This window comes from Tachysurus vachellii, chromosome 17, assembly GCF_030014155.1.
Source record: "Tachysurus vachellii isolate PV-2020 chromosome 17, HZAU_Pvac_v1, whole genome shotgun sequence".
Taxonomy (NCBI): Eukaryota; Metazoa; Chordata; class Actinopteri; order Siluriformes; family Bagridae; genus Tachysurus; species Tachysurus vachellii.
Window position 1 is genome coordinate 19,421,079 of NC_083476.1, and position 20,370 is coordinate 19,441,448.

General features: G+C 38.9%; 3 protein-coding genes across 3 annotated transcripts; 1 reads left to right on the forward strand and 2 right to left on the reverse strand.

Moving 5' to 3' along the window:
* The first annotated feature begins 410 nt into the window (after window positions 1–410).
* Window positions 411–5,071, forward strand: pcyt1bb (phosphate cytidylyltransferase 1B, choline b). The gene is made up of 8 exons (XM_060890861.1): window positions 411–548; window positions 2,257–2,356; window positions 2,468–2,584; window positions 3,334–3,485; window positions 3,603–3,681; window positions 3,812–3,954; window positions 4,068–4,256; window positions 4,356–5,071. The coding sequence occupies exons 1-8, from the start codon at window positions 471–473 to the stop codon at window positions 4,473–4,475; spliced, it is 978 nt and encodes a 325-aa protein (XP_060746844.1). The 5' UTR covers window positions 411–470; the 3' UTR covers window positions 4,476–5,071.
* pdk3b (pyruvate dehydrogenase kinase, isozyme 3b) lies at window positions 4,183–12,070 on the reverse strand. Its single transcript, XM_060890859.1, has 11 exons — window positions 11,878–12,070; window positions 10,334–10,475; window positions 9,764–9,835; window positions 8,584–8,768; window positions 7,999–8,088; window positions 7,825–7,902; window positions 6,620–6,696; window positions 6,419–6,520; window positions 6,169–6,282; window positions 5,971–6,084; window positions 4,183–5,357 (listed from the first exon to the last, which is right to left on the reverse strand). Exons 1-11 carry the CDS (start codon window positions 11,978–11,980, stop codon window positions 5,217–5,219), a joined length of 1,218 nt encoding a protein of 405 aa, XP_060746842.1. The 5' UTR covers window positions 11,981–12,070; the 3' UTR covers window positions 4,183–5,216.
* Window positions 12,071–14,587: 2,517 nt separating this feature from the next.
* On the reverse strand, window positions 14,588–18,326 carry LOC132860380 (organic solute transporter subunit alpha-like). Its single transcript, XM_060891569.1, has 8 exons — window positions 17,760–18,326; window positions 17,142–17,293; window positions 16,940–17,013; window positions 16,641–16,799; window positions 16,367–16,478; window positions 15,634–15,780; window positions 15,157–15,262; window positions 14,588–14,882 (listed from the first exon to the last, which is right to left on the reverse strand). The coding sequence occupies exons 1-8, from the start codon at window positions 17,830–17,832 to the stop codon at window positions 14,713–14,715; spliced, it is 993 nt and encodes a 330-aa protein (XP_060747552.1). The 5' UTR covers window positions 17,833–18,326; the 3' UTR covers window positions 14,588–14,712.
* Window positions 18,327–20,370: the final 2,044 nt, after the last annotated feature.

Genomic DNA, 20,370 nt, shown 5'->3' on the forward strand with positions numbered 1-20,370 from the left:
GTGATGGGTTGGCACTCCATCCAGGGTGTATCCTGATTTGTTGCCCTATGACGCCTGAGATGGTAGTTTGGATAAGCGGTAGAAGATGAGTGAGTGAGTGAGTGAGAAGTATGGTGTATGTTTGCTTATTGGCTTTTTTAGAAGAAGGTAAATACTGTTTTATTTCTTATTAAAGTCTATATAAGCTGATAGAAAAAGGCAGAACAAGAAATCCTTCAGTGACCTTTCATCGGTTGATCGGTGATCTTGTGTAGCACGACACCATCGTTGGTATTATTTTAGGTCATTTATACACTGACATGCCTTACAAAGATGATTGCTCTAGGTTCTGTATTCACGGTGAACTTTGAACTTTGTACATTTGCCCTGTTACATGGATCACTGTAGCTGCCTTCACACGTGTGTTTCAGCTCAGTGGTGTGTTGTGGCCGTGGAGGTGTTGAGCCGGGCCTGGACAGAGCCAATACAGCATGTCAAAGAAAAGACGCAACGGATCCCGTGGCCATCAGGCTCACGGTCAGCAGAAACGCAGACCTCCAGCTGCCAAGGTAAGTGCAGTTTAGTTATAGCTGCTGAAAATATAGACAGTTAAATGTCTATAAAGTATACATGACTGTTAGATGCTATTATATACAGATGTTTGGGTAAAAGTGAAAGTATATACAGATGTTTGGGTAAGAGTGAAAATATATACAGATGTTTGGGTAAGAGTGAAAATATATACAGATGTTTGGGTAAGAGTGAAAATATATACAGATGTTTGGGTAAGAGTGAAAATACATACAGATGTTTGGGTAAGAGTGAAAATATATACAGATGTTTGGGTAAGAGTGAAAATACATACAGATGTTTGGGTAAGAGTGAAAAAATATACAGATGTTGGGTAAGAGTGAAAAAATATACAGATGTTTGGGTAAGAGTGAAAATATACACAGATGTTTTTTAGCAAACGTAAAAACATACAGTTGGAGTAAAATTAAAAATATATACAGATGTTTGGGTAAGAGTAAAAATCTATACAGATGTTAGGGAAAAAGCTAAAATAACTGTAATGTGCTGTATACCTGAATATTTCATTTAAACACAACACACCTGGCCTCTAATTCACAGACTCTATACTCTGTGTGTGTGTGTGTGTGTGTGTGTGTGTGATTGTGACTGAGCGAGATGTTTGCACATCCCCATTAGCAAATGCTTTGAAAAATAAAACTTGGAAGAATTACACAGCAGACGACCCGCACTATTTCCCAAACCTCCTTCCAGCTACCCCACTCCAAATTTTTGCCCTCTTTCCCCTGTCAAAACACCTACACCATGTCACCAAGTAAACAAGTGCAAATGCAGTTCTTTACAATATGTATTTTATTACTGTATATGTGTATAAATATTTTTTGCCAGTACAGAGTGTACAGTGCTCGTAACCTATGACAATATTACGCATTTCGATGTAGTACTCTGTAATGCTATCATTTTACAAAGGAAGTTACGTGTAAAGGATGTGTGTACTGCCTAATGCATAGAACAGATTCTTAAAGGTTTACCATACTGCCTGTGAAGTGGGTTTTAATCTTGCCTGTGCTTTATTGGTCACCCTGTGAGAGAACTCCGAACAGCTGATAGTCCAAAGGCCACAGACAACATTACATATCAGTTAGATTGCATGCACATACATTCAGCTTATTTATTATGTATTTCTTTAGCAATTGTCATTGCAGGTTCAGAAGTCCAGATAGGACTTATGATAAGGATTTATGTAGGTGTAGCAAAGATTATCAATCAAATGATGCAAAGATTATCATTTCAAATGTTTCTATAATATATGTACAATTGCTTTCTCTTGCTCTCTCTCTCTCTCTCTCTCTCTCAAATTATGTGAAGCATCCTCTGTAACTAACACAGGCATCTTTTTACCACTTACACAGTCATCTGTAAGTTTCAACACTTTCAGGTTTTCACTAACGGTATGCTTAATGATGCTAAGCTTCTGTTCACCCATTTGTTTATGGTGATAATGAAAAATGCCTGAATGCATTCTTACATTTATACTCCAGGGAAACAGAACTTTTGGATAGTCAACGATATTAACGTTAAAAATACGGTTCAGGTTATATTCGTGTGTGTGTGTTTTGCGCCATATCCTTTTGAAAGAAAATGCTATAGTCCTTATGAAGGATTTATACTGGTTGATGACCAGTAAGAAGATTGTCAAAAACTGTAAACATGCCATGTACTGTAATAGTATCATTTTCTCTACAGACTCTAAGGGTACCAGCAATCTTTGCTAAAGATAGAGGCACTGATACTGAGGTCACCCATGATAAGGTGACTTTAGCCCAGGCCCGGCGTGGTACTCCTGGTATGCACCTTCTGTGCTTTCAGAAACAAGAAACAAACGTTCAAATGAAATTCTGTAATGATAAAGTGTTTACAGAACACAAGCCTTATGTTTTTTTATGTTCTTCTACAGCTCACCGGCCTGTAAGGGTCTATGCTGATGGAATTTTTGATCTCTTCCACTCTGGCCATGCCCGTGCTCTTATGCAGGCAAAGAATCTGTTCCCCAACACGTGCTTGATCGTTGGAGGTGAGCTTCTGGTGCACAGGTACACTCACACACATACTGATCATTGAAAAGAAAACATATATCGTCCATATCTAATAAATGGCAGGCAGCATGGAGCAAAACTCTGACTTGACATATGTGTTTAAATATTTTAATATAGAAGTATTAAATGTAGTATGGGGGGCACGGTGGCTTAGTGGTTAGCACGTTCGCCTCACACCTCCAGGGTTGGGGGTTCGATTCCCGCCTCCACCTTGTGTGTGTGGAGTTTGCATGTTCTCCACGTGCCTCGGGGGTTTCCTCCGGATACTCCGGTTTCCTCCTCCGGTCCAAAGACATGCATGGTAGGTTGATTGGCATCTCTGGAAAATTGTCCGTAGTGTGTGATTGCGTGAGTGAATGAGAGTGTGTGTGTGCCCTGCAATGGGTTGGCACTCCATCCAGGGTGTATCCTGCCTTGATGCCCGATGACGCCTGAGATCCCTGTGACCCGAGGTAGTTCGGATAAGCGGTAGAAGATGTGTGAGTGAGTGAGAATATACTATTGTAACGATACCAGGCAAGTTTTTACCCCCAGTCATTGTATAGCATGTGGAAATAGGGGGAACGGCATGGCAGGGAGCACACGTGTGTACAAGGAGGATGTTTAAATAATAAATAGGCGAAGTAATATTAAGACACAGAACATACTTATAGAAGTGAGGACAACAGCAAGCAGTGAAAATTCGAGAAGAAATTTGAGACATCATTTGTATGTGTGTGTGTTTCAGTTTGCAGTGACCAGCTGACACATAAGTACAAAGGCTACACGGTAATGAACGAAGACGAGCGTTACGAAGCTCTCATACACTGCCGTTATGTAGACGAGGTGGTCCGTGATGCCCCGTGGACCATCACGCCCGAGTTCCTGAAGAAACACAAGGTCAGTAGAGTGTGACCCAATCATATTCCAGTTTAAATCCAAATCATTACCTCATGAATGCTATTTTTTATGTTCTTTACTGCAGTGAAGACATTTAACAATAGCTTTTTTATGCAGATTGACTTTGTAGCCCATGATGATATCCCATACACCTCTGCAGGATCGGAAGATGTGTATAAACATATCAAAGCAGCAGGTATGGCCAAGCACAACATAGCAGAAGTCTTTATTACAAGTAATTAGCCTAATATCTTAGTGATATTAGGTGTACTGCATATTAGGAAATATGTGAAATGTGTGTTGGGTTTTTTTTCTGTGGGTTTTAGGAATGTTTGTAGCCACACAAAGGACAGAGGGTATTTCTACCTCAGACCTCATCACACGCATCGTCCGCGACTACGACCTTTACGTGCGAAGAAACCTGCAAAGAGGCTACACAGCCCGGGAACTGAACGTCGGGTTTCTCAATGTATGATGAACGAAGGCGTTAGGCATTTAATTTTGTACTGTTTGTTTGTGCTATGATGTTCTAAAATTTTCCGCACCATAATTTGTCACTTCCTACTGTATCTAAACGTACAGGAGAACAAGTATCGTCTGCAGAACCAGGTGGATAAAATGAAAGAGAAGGTGAGAACCGTGGAAGAGAAGTCTAAACACTTAGTGCACCGTGTGGAAGAGAAAAGCCATGACCTCATACTGAAATGGGAAGAAAAATCCCGTGAGTTTATTGGAAACTTTCTGGAGCTCTTTGGCCCCGATGGACCATGGGTGAGCAAGTGAAGCATTCAATAATCATTTAGGAAGCAAATGAAAAATAAAATGAGAACAAATTAAATCTTATTTATAATGTGCACTCTTCCCCAAAAGCATATGATCCAGGAGCGGAGTGGCCGTGTGCTGCAGGCTCTGTCCCCGTACCAGTCGCCCCGCACCTCCCCGAGCAGCAGCCCCACAAGAGGACGCTCTCCCTCACCTCCGGCTCTCTGAACCCTACCACACCCCTGCACCGTTTCCTTCCTAAAGCTTTCACAGGCTGAGCCAGCAGCATACAGGAAAATTTCAATCCACCATCATACACGACATCTAAAATCCAACACTCACATTCCTCCCAAACCTGTCAAAGCCTGTCTGCTGCATTCCAAAGTTTCATTCCCAGTTTGGTTACAAACTGCACTGCTGTATTTGCAATATTCGTCATATTAAAATGATACCCATTATATTTTTCATAAATTAATCTATATCAAAGACATACAGAAATAATGGATTAAGCTGTATTTTAATGGTTTTCCTGACTTTCCCAGAGACACCATAAAGCTTATATGAACGATCCCCAGCCCTTATATTTTATTTACCGATTATTTATTATACAAAAACGGGATAACCTATGCCTATTCTTACACGATATTTAGCTGTAATAAAAAGTCAGTGTCTTTCAAAAAGCAATAAATCAAAAATTGGAGTCAAACTGCCCACAGCAATACATATCAATGTATTAAATGTATTTCTCCACCATTACACACGATACTGTATTGTACCGATTCCTATGTGATCCACATGTATAATAAAAGTTATGTGCATGTGCACTTTCTCACTCTGGTGATAAATTGGTACCTGATCCAAGCTGTATTCTAATCTACGCACCCAATTCCCAGGATATGTCGGTTTCTGTTCATTCTGAGTGAATACGCTCCAGGTCACATTCACTGATACACAGAATGTGTCAGTCTGTTAGTTTGTTTTAAATCTGGATGCGTCCCGAGGGTCTCTGCTGGGGTTGCTCCAGTCGTCCGCCTCTGGCCCTAACTGATAATGCCTCCACGCTGACTTGTTGAAGATAGGGAGTCGCTCGAAGGACTCACTGGACAGAGCCTGTGGATTACAGTTTATAGACCCTCTTAACATGAGTGTTTCACTTCTACCTAATATAAATTAATCCTCAAAATTCTATGATTAGTGCAAATCAAGTTGCATCCCAAATTGCATACTTATGTACTACTTCTGTGCCATTGTGTAGTAGTATAATGCCATGAAGGAAAGGAAGAAGAAGTGTACATGGATGATCTGGTACGTGGATAATCGCATAATGTGCATTTGAAGTTTTTACCATGGACAGGAAGTGCTCCATATGAGATGATTTGACCCTTCTAAAATTACTCTTTTTTTTCTAATATAAGTGCATAGTGTGTAGTGTGTAGTATGTCATTTGGGACACAACTTCAGTGTTTAATCAAGAATACGTGTTCCTCCAGCTTCATGTACAGTACAGAAGGAGTTAATGATAACTGTTTTGTGTTATAAATTGTTTGCCTTGGTGTGTTATTATGGCTCACACAACATTACTCATTAGATTGCAAGCTACAAGAAACAAAATGAACCAACTATGATCTAGATCAAACCCAGAACCTTTACAGACTATGTACCATGAACAACCGTAGAACTTGTTGTACATACAATATAATATGTTAAACGTAACACAACACACCTTCAGATAGATGACTGCATGAGTGCCTACTCCCTCTATAGAGTAGAGACATAGGTCTCCCTGGAAGTAGCGTGCATACAGTCTGGAGATGGGCAAACCGTAGCCAAAGCCAGCCTGCGTTAAGGAAAAGTGTGTTACCTTTTCTATTAAACATGCTATCTCACAAACAGCAAAACACTGCACGGTGGGAAGAGTTACCAGAGGCACAGCATTTTCTGAAGGATCCAGGGATGGTGTCGGAGCTGTGGAGTACATGTAGTTAAAGAGGCGGTGAATCTTCCTCAATGGTACGCCTCCTCCAAAATCACTAATCTGGCAAAGACAAAGAAAAAAGTACAGAAGCGTACAGTAAATTAACTTATGTTAGCTTTACAAATGAAGAAGCATTCAACATTATTAATAATTAATGTGCTGTTAATGTGCCAGTAGTCTCTTTAATGTCATATACTTTTATGGAGAGATCTTCTTTTCCCAGAGTTACACAGACTTTCACAGGGGGAATTGATGCTGTGTTGTTCTCATGAAGCTCCACCGTAGCTCGCATGGAGTTCTACAAATAAAGGTGGTATTTATGAAGTGTCATTACTGCCACCGTCCGACAACAGACCAGAGTGACACCGGATCATGTAACCGACCTGAGTGCACTTGCCTTGAAGAGCTCAAAGAGCATGTGGAACAAATGGGACGGCACGTAGACCACCTGGATGGGCTTATCGGGGTTCTTGCCTTGAAGGGATACACATGGGTCTTTAAAAGAACTTTACTTATAAAACAAATCTCTTTTTATTTTCTTTTTTTTCCTAAAAAAAGTCCAAGTTCAAATATGTCCAAAAAAAGAACTTGTACTATACAGACTATTACCTTTTATATGGAATGCTAATCCTACCGTGAGATGTATTCCTTCAATGATCACATTTATACAGCAAAATAATATGAAAAAGGAGTGTTATGATATCTTGATGTCGTTATGCATAGGCTACTAATCGTCTCTCTTATATACTGTAAAATACGATGGCCGGGAAGTGCAAAACAAATTAACAAATCCGAAAACACATTAACAAATCCGAAAACAAATTAACAAATCCGAAAACACATTAACAAATCCCAAATTGGACAAGACGACTGTCATTAAAGATATACAGGTGAATGAAAGGTGTCTCGTCCGATGATGGTAAGTTTCCATTCACAAACTATACCAACCGCTTCCGGGTTGTCTGAATTGTTAATGTGTTCTGGGATTTGTTAATTTGTTTTGGGATTTGTTAATTTGTTTTGGGATTTGTTAATTTGTTTTGGGATTTGTTAATGTGTTTTGGGATTTGTTAATGTGTTTTGGGATTTGTTAATTTGTTTTCGGATTTGTTAATGTGTTTTCGGATTTGTTAATGTGTTTTCGGATTTGTTAATGTGTTTTCGGATTTGTTAATTTGTTTTCGGATTTGTTAATGTGTTTTCGGATTTGTTAATGTGTTTTGGGATTTGTTAATTTGTTTTCGGATTTGTTAATTTGTTTTCGGATTTGTTAATGTGTTTTGGGATTTGTCAATGTGTTTTGGGATTTGTTAATTTGTTTTCGGATTTGTTAATGTGTTTTGCACTTCTCGGCCACCGTAGTAAAATGATCAGAAGTGACTGGATTTCTCAGACCATTGCACAACAAGGGTCTCATCAAGCTGTAGATTTTTACTTTTAAGATCCAGATAAGATAATAGCTGCCATTTCGAGAGAAGTAAAAGTGCAGGCCGGAGCTGGGCTACTATTCATTTGCTACCGGATTCTGTATATAAATGTTAATACAATAATAATAAGTGTGATAATCGAATACTCATTACAGCGCAAGTATCACAAGCTCACTGTTGAATTCCTGGATGTGTAACTCAGGTGCTATCATGTAATACTTTTCACAGAGCATCTTTGCAGACTCATATGCATCTGAAACAGGAAGAAGACAGTCATGCGTGAGAAGTCGGATATGACTATATGACACTATATAACTTTAGCTCGGTGCCTTCACTGAGAGGTACATACCTCTTACTACTTCGACTACGTTGCAGGCTGGGTCGATGCCTCCGATGTGTTTGGGATGGGCATGGTTGATGCCGTCACTGAAGAGGAGAGCTGCAACAGGATGTAGTTAAATCAGAAATACATGTAGACTGACTGGAGGTGCACATTCATACAATTATTCAATCAGCCAATCATAGGCCAGCAGTTCAGTGCTTAAAAGAGATCTTAACACACACAGCAGTATTTAGAATATGAGAACGGCAGTTCTGTGGCTTTGATGAGAGGACGTCAAGCTGACATTAACAAATGTAACCACACTTCACACATGTCCTGAGCAGAAAGGCATGTCAGAACACACAATATGTCAAAACTGAGGCAGGCACAAGACAAACTATGCCGCTAAAGATTGAAAGCAAAAGCTAAATATTGGGGTATTTTTTTATTATTATTTTTTTTATATCATCCTACGATTACTGCACGAACAATTAGGTGAACAAATAGGTGTTCCTATTAAAGTGTCCGATGAGCCATTACGCTGCACTAGATTTGTTAATCACGTATTATTTTGGTCCTACATGCAGTTACCATGCGTATGAAAGCACATACTATGCTGGTTGATGAGCATGCGAAAGGAGATGCGGCTGGTGTAGAAACGATCCAGGAAGTACTGCACATTGCTGCTGATGAAAGGGTCAAAACCAAACTTCTCCTTGTATTCGATCACTCCCTGGGCCATGGTGGGAACCACATCGTTGTGTCTGTTCCGGATCTGGATAAGGAGGTCTAAGAAACTGACGTTTTCAACACGAAAGAAAAGAATCTGTGATCTATTTAAAGGCTTTCGGTTATGCAGGTGATTGTAAGCATTATGTCTTAGTGAATGGATTTTCCCACAATTAACAGCTGAAAGCATTTTTAACAAGAAACGCTTATGAGGTAGTCATTTATTTTACATATATCTTCACATCTACTTTTAGTTTTGACTTTTCCCATTAGGAGTCGCCACAGCGAATCATGTTTCCTCCTAATCCTCAGCATCCTCTACTCTCGCACCAATTAACTTCATGTTACCCTTCTCCCTCCTCTCCTTCCTCGACCAACGATAGTCCAATTTCATTCGGCGATCATTATCAACCCAAGCCTCGATCGATATGGTATGGATTGCCAACTGACGCATGTTTAGAAGTCATGAAGACTTGGGAAGTCGTGACCTAATGGTTAGAGTCTGACTCCTAACGCTAAGGTTTTGGGTTCAAGTCTCGGGCCGGCCACGACTGAGGTGCCCTTGAGCAAGGCACCAAACCCCCCCAAATGCTCCCCGGGCATAAATGGCTGCCCACTGCTCTGGGTGTGTGTTCACAGTGTGTGTGTGTTCACTGCTGTGTGTGTGCACTTTGGATGGGTTAAACGCAGAGAACAAATTCTGAGTATGGGTCACCGTACTTAGCCGTATTTCACGTCACTTTCACTTTAGATCTGGCACGTTTTACCCCAGATGCCATTCCTGACACAACCCTCTCTTTTTATCCGTTCTTGGGACCGGCACAGAAGTCACTGGCTTGAAACCCCTGTGTCTAGATTCACATATATCTTCACATATAACTTAAAATTACATTGCTCACTGTGTGGCCTCTCAAAGAACAATCAGAAGATCCTAAATAAAGGTGCAAAAAAAAAAGATCCTCCTGCCCACATTAGGGTTACTGGGAACCAGGCTTTGGGGTGATGTCTGCAAGAAAGCACCTGAGGAATGGGCTTACCATCTAAGCTGGTCAGAAATACTCACTCATTAAGACTGTGAGGATCCTCTGGGCTCCGGTTTTCATAATCTAACAGCTCCTCAAAACTCTGGCTGTACCTGAGAGATCAAATGAACTTTTTGAACCTGACAGCTTTACAGAAGTAATAAAGGTATTTCACTAGAGGATAAAAGAGTCACTGAATTATTCTACGCTCACATACATGCACAATAACAAGAACCTCACAGGTATCATCTATGGACAATAATAATACTCTTTTTCACAGCATCTTCACTTCTTCTGGAGAATGAGAAGGACAAATCTCCACCTTCTACATAGGAGTGGTCGAATATCCAATAAAATACAATCTGACTTCAAATAAATTGGCTTCAGCTGAATAATGAAAACATCTCCAGCTCTAGTCTGAAAGCTCTGTAAAATACTACCCTCCTCTAGATGGCGCCCAAGGAATATCCCTAGTGTCTATTCCAAGTGAGCACCTAGTAAGTACTGTATCTTTTCAGTGTTATCTAGTAGAATATATGAATTTACAATATCAGGAATATTAATCGAATCGATCAATTGCCATCCTGCCCTCGTTAATCCCCGCCACTCACCAGCTCTGGACCAGCTTGACAGATGGCTGGTTTAGCAGATTGCCAGGCAGCAGAGTGACTTCTCTCATTGTATTGGCCAAACGAACAGGCAGTTCTTTTCTCAGGAACATATAGGAGGTCTTTTCACAAGCGTTCTCTCTACCTGTACAAGAAAAAGTGTGCATGCAGGTCATAGTTATTTTCTCAAGTTACATTCCACGGTATTGTATGTCCATCTGCCCCTGTGCTGCCCCTCTTTTTCTTCTCAAAGGTCAGTGCTCAGTGGTCTTGCCAGGAAAGTGTTCCACATTAAATGTTGGTATCAGCATACACTTTTACTATCTTTAGTTTAGTCATCTGCCAAGACCACATACAGAGAAAGTATTTAGATTAAATACGATATCACTTTCATCTACACACTAACGTCTCCAGGGTGGTAAATGTCTCGAAAGCATATTCTATCCCGTATTATTAGACTTTATTTTTTTTATCATAAATATACAGATACAGTGAACATGACGTATTGTTCTACTCTTATAATTTTCTCTTATATAGTTTTATAGTCTCACAGTAGTTTTCTGTAAACTAGGCCTCAATCACGGTACAGTATGTCATGAAGCCATGCAGGGAAACAACTCTGCAGGAATGGACTTGATAACTCCTCCATGTGGCAACTTGTATTTTATGCAAATGGAACTCTATTACCTGGAAAACCCTTGAAGGTGCAAAGGTAGCATGTTCTGGGAAAACAACCTGTGTATTTTACAGGTTAATGACGTGTAAACTTTGGTTCTGTGTTATTGGGAGTTTGGGAACTGTTGTGATTCGTGAATACTAACTTATCTTTATAAAATTTAAGCATACTTAAGAGCATATATATATACAACAAGCCTGATTTCAAGATTTATTCCAGATTTGATTTGTTAAATATAGAGTTTCATGCAGTACACAACTTTCCGTGAATCGATATGAAATCCTTCTAACTATAATATTAAACATTTTATCATACAAAAGTATTTTTTATTTCCAAAATAGATCCTTCTACAAAATATACACTTACTGAATTACTTTTAAATGATACTTTTAGTTATCATTTTTTAGTTTTAAGTTTTAGATGAACCCCTTTCGCTTCAAAGAACGAGTCCAATATTCTAACACCCATGATAACTAAATAAAAAACAAAAACAACAGTGATGATGGTTGATTTCCAACAAAATCATATACTGTAATGGTGATAAAACATCCTTTGACAAAGCAACCTCGTTTTATGGTTTAAATTTTCAGCTTTAACCCAAAAGACCAATATGTAATCACAATCTAGCTTCAATAAACCTAAAACTATATACAGTATCTAACTGTGCGCTCTTGCATTTCAGTGCCTGCATGAACTGTGCGTAAAAAGAGCTTCGGATATCTAGCAAGACTCCATAGAATTTCTATAAAGTTTAATAAATATATTCTAATACACAACTCATCCTAAAGCTAATCTACTAACCACTCTTAATATCCCTGACTGCTTGCATTAACCCTGGACATGACAGTCGTGTGCGTCATCGGGTACTCACCGAAATCCAAGAACTGCTTGATGGACATCGGTGAAGGAGAGAAGCGTGAATAAAACTCTATTTTGCGCGTGACATCTTTCAGTAAGACATTAAACAGCTTCATGGTTGACAGTATATCAGTAATCAACACATTCAATCCTTTAATGGAATCTCGTGAGCACGATTTAATAATCTCTTACACGTGATATGGCGTTGTGACGCAGCTGAACAGACGTGGCGCTCTTCACCAAACTCAGATCTATAGTGCTTCAATCTCATAAGAATGTGATCTGTAACTTTTCTTAAACAGCAAATCTGACTTAATTTAATGCATTATTGTTTCCATAGGAACTCTATATAGTCATTTTCTATCTTGTACTGGTGCTGTGAAAGTGTCAGATGTTTTCTATGAGTTTTTACAATTGCAGTCTCAAGGGTCGAGCTGTAGGACTCTTTTTCTGTAGACTTGGATCTGTCTCAAATTTATTTGCATCTCTACTTGAACTTTTTTTTTCTTGGGCTCATGCTGTAGCTAAATGTGGCCATGGTCTTGACTGAGAGTTGGTAAAAAAAAAAAAGATAAACATATATACACAGTATATTCATTCATTCATTCATTCATTCATTCATTCATCTTCTACCGCTTATCCGAACTATTCTCGGGTCACGGGGAGCCTGTGCCTATCTCAGGCGTCATCGGGCATCAAGGCAGGATACACCCTGGACGGAGTGCCAACCCATCGCAGGGCACACACACACTCTCATTCACTCACGCAATCACACACTACGGACAATTTTCCAGAGATGCCAATCAACCTACCATGCATGTCTTTGGACCGGGGGAGGAAACCGGAGTACCCAGAGGAAACCCCCGAGGCACGGGGAGAACATGCAAACTTCACACACACACAAGGCGGAGGCGGGAACCGAACCCCCAACCCTGAGGTGTGAGGAGAACGTGCTAACCACTAAGCCACTGTGCCCCCTATACACAGTATATAACATATATAAAACAAAATACAGTATATATTTTTTTTCTTGTTACATTCATGTCACAAGTTTGAGTCTTTCTTCTAAAAAAAACAGATAAAAAAATAAATGAAGAGAATGAAGCCAACCAGTTTAACTAGTGACAAAAATAATTTGATGGTTAATGTTCTTGATCTTCAATATTCAATCAGTCTCAACTTGGAATCAAACACGTCTTGGTCTCGGCAACAATCTTTAGTGTGTATCATTTCTACAGATACACAAACTCTATGTATCTTTATTTCACTTGTCATCTCTACAATCATTCTACAATAATTTGTTATTTCAAAAAAAAATATCTTATTTCAGGAACATTTTTGCATGTTGGTGAAAGTTTAGTGGAAAGCAAGTGCATGCACAATATACACACACGCACACACACACACAGCATATTACATCTGACTTATTGTGATAAGTTTTACATACTGTAAATGGTTCCTTTTTTGTTGCATCTTTCATTCTACATAGAGAATATAAACTTAAAGTTGTGGTCTCTGTTGTTTGAGAAATGCTTCAGAAAACTGCGTTGGGCCGCCAAACAAAACAAAAACAAAACAAACGTGTAGCCAATGAGCAGAAAGGGGCGTGTCTTGTCAATATGGGCGGAGAGTGTTCAGTGCGCATGTGTGACATTAGCAGAAAGCGGTTTTAACATTGACATGGTGGAAAAAACAAAGAAAGAAAGCGAAGAAAGGCTTACGATAAGGCAAGAAGCAGGACCCGTGTTAATATAGGATCAGCTTTCCAGCGCTGGAGAGAACAGACCGTCTTCCGCGTGAAATGGAGATAAACCTTACACGGTACAACACACAGTACTACAAAAACACATTTGTATTACCATAGTATTACTCATTGTTTTCATTTATTGCTAAAAATATCCCCTCGGCCAGCTGAACCCACAAGGTTCCACCATAATACTTGTCCGGGTTATACTTGGGTTATACTTGTCTGGTGTACAGTATGTGTGGGGCAGAGCTATCAAAACAGGGGTGGGACCCATTTGGGACCCACGTGGTGTGTGTTATTTCAAATGTCAACACTGGCTTTCAAACAACGGAGACCCCACCTTTAATGTGATTTTTTTATAAGTGAAATGACTTCAATCAAGATCAGCACTCTGGTTGCAAAAGGATTAATGAAATTGTCTTTCTGAATAGTTAAAAATATTGTCTGTTTCATGCACAAAGAAACAAATGCATTAATAGCAACACTGTACAGATGTAGAGATGCATTTCTTGATCATCTGTATTGAATCCTGTACTGTTGTAAAAATCTGAATTAGTCAAAAGTATTTAAAAAAAAGCCAGATTTCTGTATCATGGTGCTTGTCTGGTAAATGTTTAGTGCTAATAGCTGAAAATAAGAATGCAAGCCAAGAGCTCAAAGGCTGTTTTTGGCCTTTTGGCCATGAATCAATCTTTGAGCAAGCTCCTTAGCCCTTAATGTGCCTTCACTTATCCTGCAATCTGACGAATGTCAGGAAAAACAATAAGAATTTGAAGTACATTGGTAGTAGTTCCAGCTTCAATACTCATGCTAAAGAAGATTTGAATCAATATTGTCTGTAGTTGCATTGTTTATCTAAAACTAAAAGTTTTTTGTAAAGCAGTTTTCCAAAAAAAAGAAACGAGTAATCTGACAGAAAACGGTTAACACAGTAATAGATGAGGAAGAGGTGATAGAAGCAGCGTGTTCTCCAGTCTCTGTATGTTTTCTTTTATTCTACTTATATACTATATACACACCAAACATGAAGTGATATATGACGTACTGAAATACAAATACACTAATACAAAAGGCACAGAATTATAAATATATTCTTTCACATCATGCAGCATGTTCCTCGTCTAAGGCAGAGTTTAAGCTGAGCTTAACGTCCAAGTTATTTTCACTCTCTTTAGGTTCCAGCTTGACGGGCTCGTAGGAACGTCTGTAGAGTGTCCTCGTCACCATCGTGATGATGAACATCTCAATAATCATTAACTGCTGACTAAGCACTGTACAGAAACAGAGGTTGTGTCATTAAAGTCATTTGACACTACAGCATGCCAAATTGTCATATAAGAAGAATGAATCATTTTGGGGCATTCTGTTATAGGAATATAATCAACTTTAAGGTGGTAATGGATTCCATCATCATGCCATTAATTATTTTTCTATAACAGCAAACTCTATCATGTTGAATATGTTTTATATAATATAATATAATATAATATAATATAATATAATATAATATAATATAATATAATATATTAAATATAGGATACTCACTAGATCCTCGGGCTGGAGATGAGAAAGGTGGCGAGCAAGCAATTATCCCATTAAGTGACAGGATATTAATAATAGCTGACTGCAACTGACTCAGAACCAAAACCAGCTAAAATCACATGGACATGAGAATGAATACATTAAGCACAAATACAAGTACTTGTATTCAAATACTCAGAGATAAAATACAAGTTAAAACTAATTTTATAAATTCTCAGTATGATATCCAAACAACCCCATATCACATGGCTGGATGATTCCCAGTTCTAACACCAGGGGGCTTGCTCTTGCTCAGTGAAGCTATTTCTAACATGTTCAGGTATACCACAACTTCTGGGCAAAACTGATAAGTGATTATGTTCAGAACTTAAGACCCCAGTGATAAGGTTACCACTACATTCATATAACTACATAAACTTTAAAGAAGACATTAACCAGACTGCCAGTCACTGTCACGGAGCAGTCAGTAAACACACTCACCTGATACATGGCATACTTGGGGATGATCTTGATGCTGCGCAGTGTCTTCTGTATGTGCATGAACATGATGCCTACCGGCCACAAGGAGATAATAGTCAGGACTCCTACGAACGGGTTTATCCAGATAGTGGCTCTTGTTATACTTAGCTGTGTCCAAATATAGACAAAGAAGAAAAACAAGTAAGCATATATATATATATATATATATATATATATATATATATATATATATATATCATTAAAGGTAAAGTTCAAAACAAACATCAGACTGGAGAAATAAATGTGATTTATTTCAGAAACTGCTGAACTCCTGAGAATTCATGCCTTCTAATTCCTATCTGAAGAGATTTGTATGGAAATAAAAATCCAGTAAGAATCAGAAAATGAACAAAAATGGCTGACACGAAGGCCATGTTAAGTACCTACCCTATAAGCATTCTGAAATGCTTTTCTGCTCACCGCGGTTGTAAACAGTTATTAATTGAGTAATAGTACAGTTCACTTGGAATCAAACATGTTAATAAAATGTCCGAATCTGTCGTTGTCGATCCGATCATCTGATGCTGATGATGATCAGAAACAACATACTGGTAATGTGGTATTATTTTCACTGGAGGTATATTTTTCATCTAGCTTGCCTTTGTGTTTTGAGACTCATGCACAAAAACCATATATTCAAGCATATGCAAGAGATTTTGATTGTGTGCATGCACTGGGTAATGACTTTACGTACGTCATTAGGATCGTAGATTCCATTGGTCCACAAAATAACAGAGAGAACAGAGAGGGCCGGCTTCATGATGGCATACTGCAGGGATCCCAGCTTTAGCAGGAACAGCACGCGCCTAAACAAAATGAGAGGGTATTAATGTTTCATAGCATTATTTATTGTTTTAGGGATTAGCATTAAACATTTTATTCACCTTCAAGAAGAGATATATTTAAGCATGTGACTTCTTTCAGCCAGAACTGGCTCTTTGTGCACACCAGATTTGACCAGAGTTTACCGTGTGATTGGCACTCGGGGGAGGCAGGGGCAACAACAGCAACACGGCCCGGTGCTGATCCAGAACGTCTTCTTTACCGAGTATCTCAAAAAGGCTTCTTCACCACCACACTCCTCCAGCATGAGAATCAGAATCTTATAGATCACAACCGCAAAATATCTACACACAGAACACACGTCATTAAACCTACTATAATAGCAAAAGTCCTCTGCAAACAATATATCATAATGACCCGCCTTTAGAGATTCAATTCTACAGGTCAGTGACCTCGTTCTTAGGAGTCACAGTGAGTGTCTTACGAGTTAGAGGTCATATCTGTGAACATGGTGCTTCTTGGGATCCACATTCCAAGGCATGACATAGTAGAAATGACCTATAATGAAGTAACAGCAATACATAGATCATGCCATATCATACATAGATACGGCATATCATGCCATATCATCATCACTGTAAAACACACATGATTAGATTATTGTTGAAACAAAACAAAAAACCTACTGGTGCAGCACCGGTGACCCAAACGATGTTGGTTTTCTTTGGGTAGGGTACGTTTTTGTAGACATACGCACACTGCTCCGAATACAACAGTAGAGACGCAGTAGCCATGAATGTCAGGATGGAGTATAGAGCAATCCCAAACATATCCAGCTCTGTGAGGATTAATCAATCATTTAATTATTTATATAAACAAAATAATAACTTTTATTCAACTTGTATGGAAAACTAAAGTCAGGAAAGGACATAATGCTGTTATGGCAGAACAAAAAATCTAATTATAATTTAAATTGTGACTTTAAAAAAAAAAAATTTTTTGTTTAATATGTTCATTTTGTGTCCTGTCATCTTTTGTCCTGTTTTATTACAGTTTTATCATATCCCTATAGTATGGCTTACTGCTACATTTTTTGATGAACCAAAATGAATTAATATTACTACATGTACCGCAAATTTGCACCGTGGATCTAATTCATTCTTAAACAGTAATAAAAAACAAATCTAGACGTCATCAAATGGATGTAGTCTGAGTGATCAAAACTAATTGTCCATCCGTTTCAATACTACATTCTAATCATTGTGAATTCATTTATACAATAATAGTAAATAAAAAACACTTACGGTTAATAACGTCCATAGCCATAGGTGGATCAGCTAGACATCTGGGATCGATTGTTCCATTCAGATCATCCATAATTAATACTGAAATTCATACAACACTCAGAGAAAACAAAACAAAACAACTCCCAGTAACGATCTTCTAAACTAAAAATCTGAAAACTTCTGAAATAGACTGTAATATTCACGTGTGGTGAAAAAAATGATCTTAACTCCTGTGTTAGCCGACCAAATAAAATCCCAAGAAGCTCCACCTCAATCAGGTATCTGGTGTCACTGCACGGCCCAATGAGAAACACGAGAGCCAACGTACATAGAAATATCCAAATCCCTACCAAAAATCATCACTCTGTAGGTTTCTTCTGCTAAGTTATAAACTATATTCTTACTAGTTACTCTACAAGCTTCCTTAAGTCTCTTGGTTAATGTGTCAGGTAGGTGGGTCATCAGATAGTTAAAACACTGAACTTTGAAAGGGAAATTAATTTGCTGAAAATCCGGTGGCTATAAAGGCTTCATATCATAAAGGCATAGCTGGTGAATTTGAAGTGTTTCTCTTCGGTGCTTCTGAAAAACCCATTGCTATGTTTCAATGAAAACATCAGCTTGTGTTAGCGTTTCATCGTTCTCCTTGACCACTATAGTCAACTTCTGTTTCTCTTAGCTCTACAAACATGAACTGACCTTGTTCAGGCGAAATGGGGAAAACAATAAAAACAAAAAAACTGCAATAACACTTAACCATGTAATAAAAATCTTTATTTGAAAGATCTGAAATTTAAATTGGAGAATTTCTTCACTCAGGATTGGAAATGGATGCACACCCGATAAGGGATGAATTGTAATTTGGTTACTCTATAAACCCATTACATTTGCCAGCCAACGTGGTAGTTTGCTCCGCCTCACGTCAGGGTTTAGCAAATGGTCTTGAGGTCATTCACCCTTTGCCACTCCTATGAAATAGCTCATTCCATTTCTTTAACATTGTAGCACACTATAAAAAAAATAGTGGCACCCTTATTACGCATCAGCTTTAAAGAAGAACTGGAGAATCCCAAACATTAAAAGATGGCTCTGGGTTGTTGATCGGAGGATCGGGGTTCAAGGCCCAGCACAGCCAAGCTGCCACTGCTGGGCCCTTGAGCAAGGCCCTCAACACTCCCTGCTCCAGGGGCGCTGTATCATAGCTGCCCCTGCACTCTGTCCCCAACCTCCTCAGTTGGGTTATGTGAAGAAAAGAATTCCACTGTGCTGTAATGTATATGTGGCGATAATAAAGGCTTCTATGCCACTTTCTATCAACTACACAATGTCTTACTGTATTTTTGTTCAAAACAAATACGTATGATTGTATATCACAATTTACGTCAAGGCTATTTAAAGTATACTTTCGTGTATGTTGGCTATGTCGATAGTCCTACATGAATACACTAAAAAGTCTCAAAACCAGTTTAGGCCGAGGTCTCATCCCATGCTTCAATGGATAATCCTATACTGTAGACATGTTTCTAAGAACCGCTGCTGAAATCATAAAGATTAAATCACTCATAATGAATAACCTTTCAACACATTTCATATGGTTAGATTTAAGAGTATAAGGATTTATATTCCCACCGTTGGGTGTCACCTAGAAAAGGATGGGCTATTTATTGAGTCTGGTTCCTCTCAAGATCGTCTCAAGGAGTTTTTCCTTACCAATGTCACCTCTGGCTTGCTCACCAGATATCTAAATATGAATCTACATCCTAATTTCTTTAAAGCTGCTTTGTGACTCTTGTTAATAAGTATTACACATTATTAAACTGAACTATACTGAATAGTTAAAATGGTGGAACAAGTGGTAAGACTGCTGTCTGACAGCTCCAGAGTCTCTAGTTCGATCCTGAGGTTGAATTGGTGTGGAGTTTGAGATGTCTTCCTCTTGTCTATATGGGTTCTCCAGTTTCCTTCCACCTTCCTCAAAAAACACCTATGTCACCTATAGTGAATGTCACCTATAGTGAATGTGTGGTACCCAGTGAAGGTCATGGTTTCAAACCCCAGCACCATCGATTTGGCATTGTTGGGCTGTTGATCAAGGTTCTTAACACTCTCTGCTACATTTGAAGAAAAGAATTTCACTTTACTGTTTTATATATATATATATATATATATAAGGGGGGCACGGTGGCTTAGTGGTTAGCACGTTCGCCTCACACCTCCAGGGTTGGGGGTTCGATTCCCGGCCTCCTACTTGTGTGTGTGGAGTTTGTATGTTCTCCTGTGCCTCGGGGGTTTCCTCCGGGTACTCCGGTTTCCTCCCCCGGTCCAAAGACATGCATGGTAGGTTGATTGGCATCTCTGGAAAATTGTCCGTAGTGTGTGAATGCGTGAGTGAATGAGATTGTGTGTGTGCCCTGCAATGGGTTGGATATATATATGCAATATATATATAAATACTGTATAACACTCAATCTCACTTACTCATTTCCTACCACTTATCCAAACTATTCTCGGGCCACGGGGAGCCTCACGCATTCACACACTACGGACAATTTTCCAGAGATGCCAGAGTTATGAGGAACCGAGTTATTCCAGAGTTATGAGGAACCGAAGAAACATTTATTGAGGAACA

Excerpts from the sequence above, each read along its gene's own strand:
- pcyt1bb (XM_060890861.1), top strand. The coding sequence starts at position 471 with ATGTCAAAGAAAAGACGCAACGGATCCCGTGGCCATCAGGCTCACGGT. Across the intron at positions 549-2,256 it reads GCAGACCTCCAGCTGCCAAG|ACTCTAAGGGTACCAGCAAT; the intron begins GTAAGTGCAGTT and ends TTTTCTCTACAG. Across the intron at positions 4,257-4,355 it reads TTGGCCCCGATGGACCATGG|CATATGATCCAGGAGCGGAG; the intron begins GTGAGCAAGTGA and ends CTTCCCCAAAAG.
- pdk3b (XM_060890859.1), bottom strand. The coding sequence starts at position 11,980 with ATGAAGCTGTTTAATGTCTTACTGAAAGATGTCACGCGCAAAATAGAG. Across the intron at positions 9,836-10,333 it reads GTCAAGCTGGTCCAGAGCTG|GTACAGCCAGAGTTTTGAGG; the intron begins GTGAGTGGCGGG and ends TTGATCTCTCAG. Across the intron at positions 6,697-7,824 it reads ACACATCCAGGAATTCAACA|GCAAGAACCCCGATAAGCCC; the intron begins GTGAGCTTGTGA and ends TATCCCTTCAAG.
- LOC132860380 (XM_060891569.1), bottom strand. The coding sequence starts at position 17,832 with ATGGATGATCTGAATGGAACAATCGATCCCAGATGTCTAGCTGATCCA. Across the intron at positions 16,800-16,939 it reads ACAGATATGACCTCTAACTC|ATATTTTGCGGTTGTGATCT; the intron begins GTAAGACACTCA and ends TTCTGTGTGTAG. Across the intron at positions 15,263-15,633 it reads CCAAGTATGCCATGTATCAG|CTGGTTTTGGTTCTGAGTCA; the intron begins GTGAGTGTGTTT and ends ATGTGATTTTAG.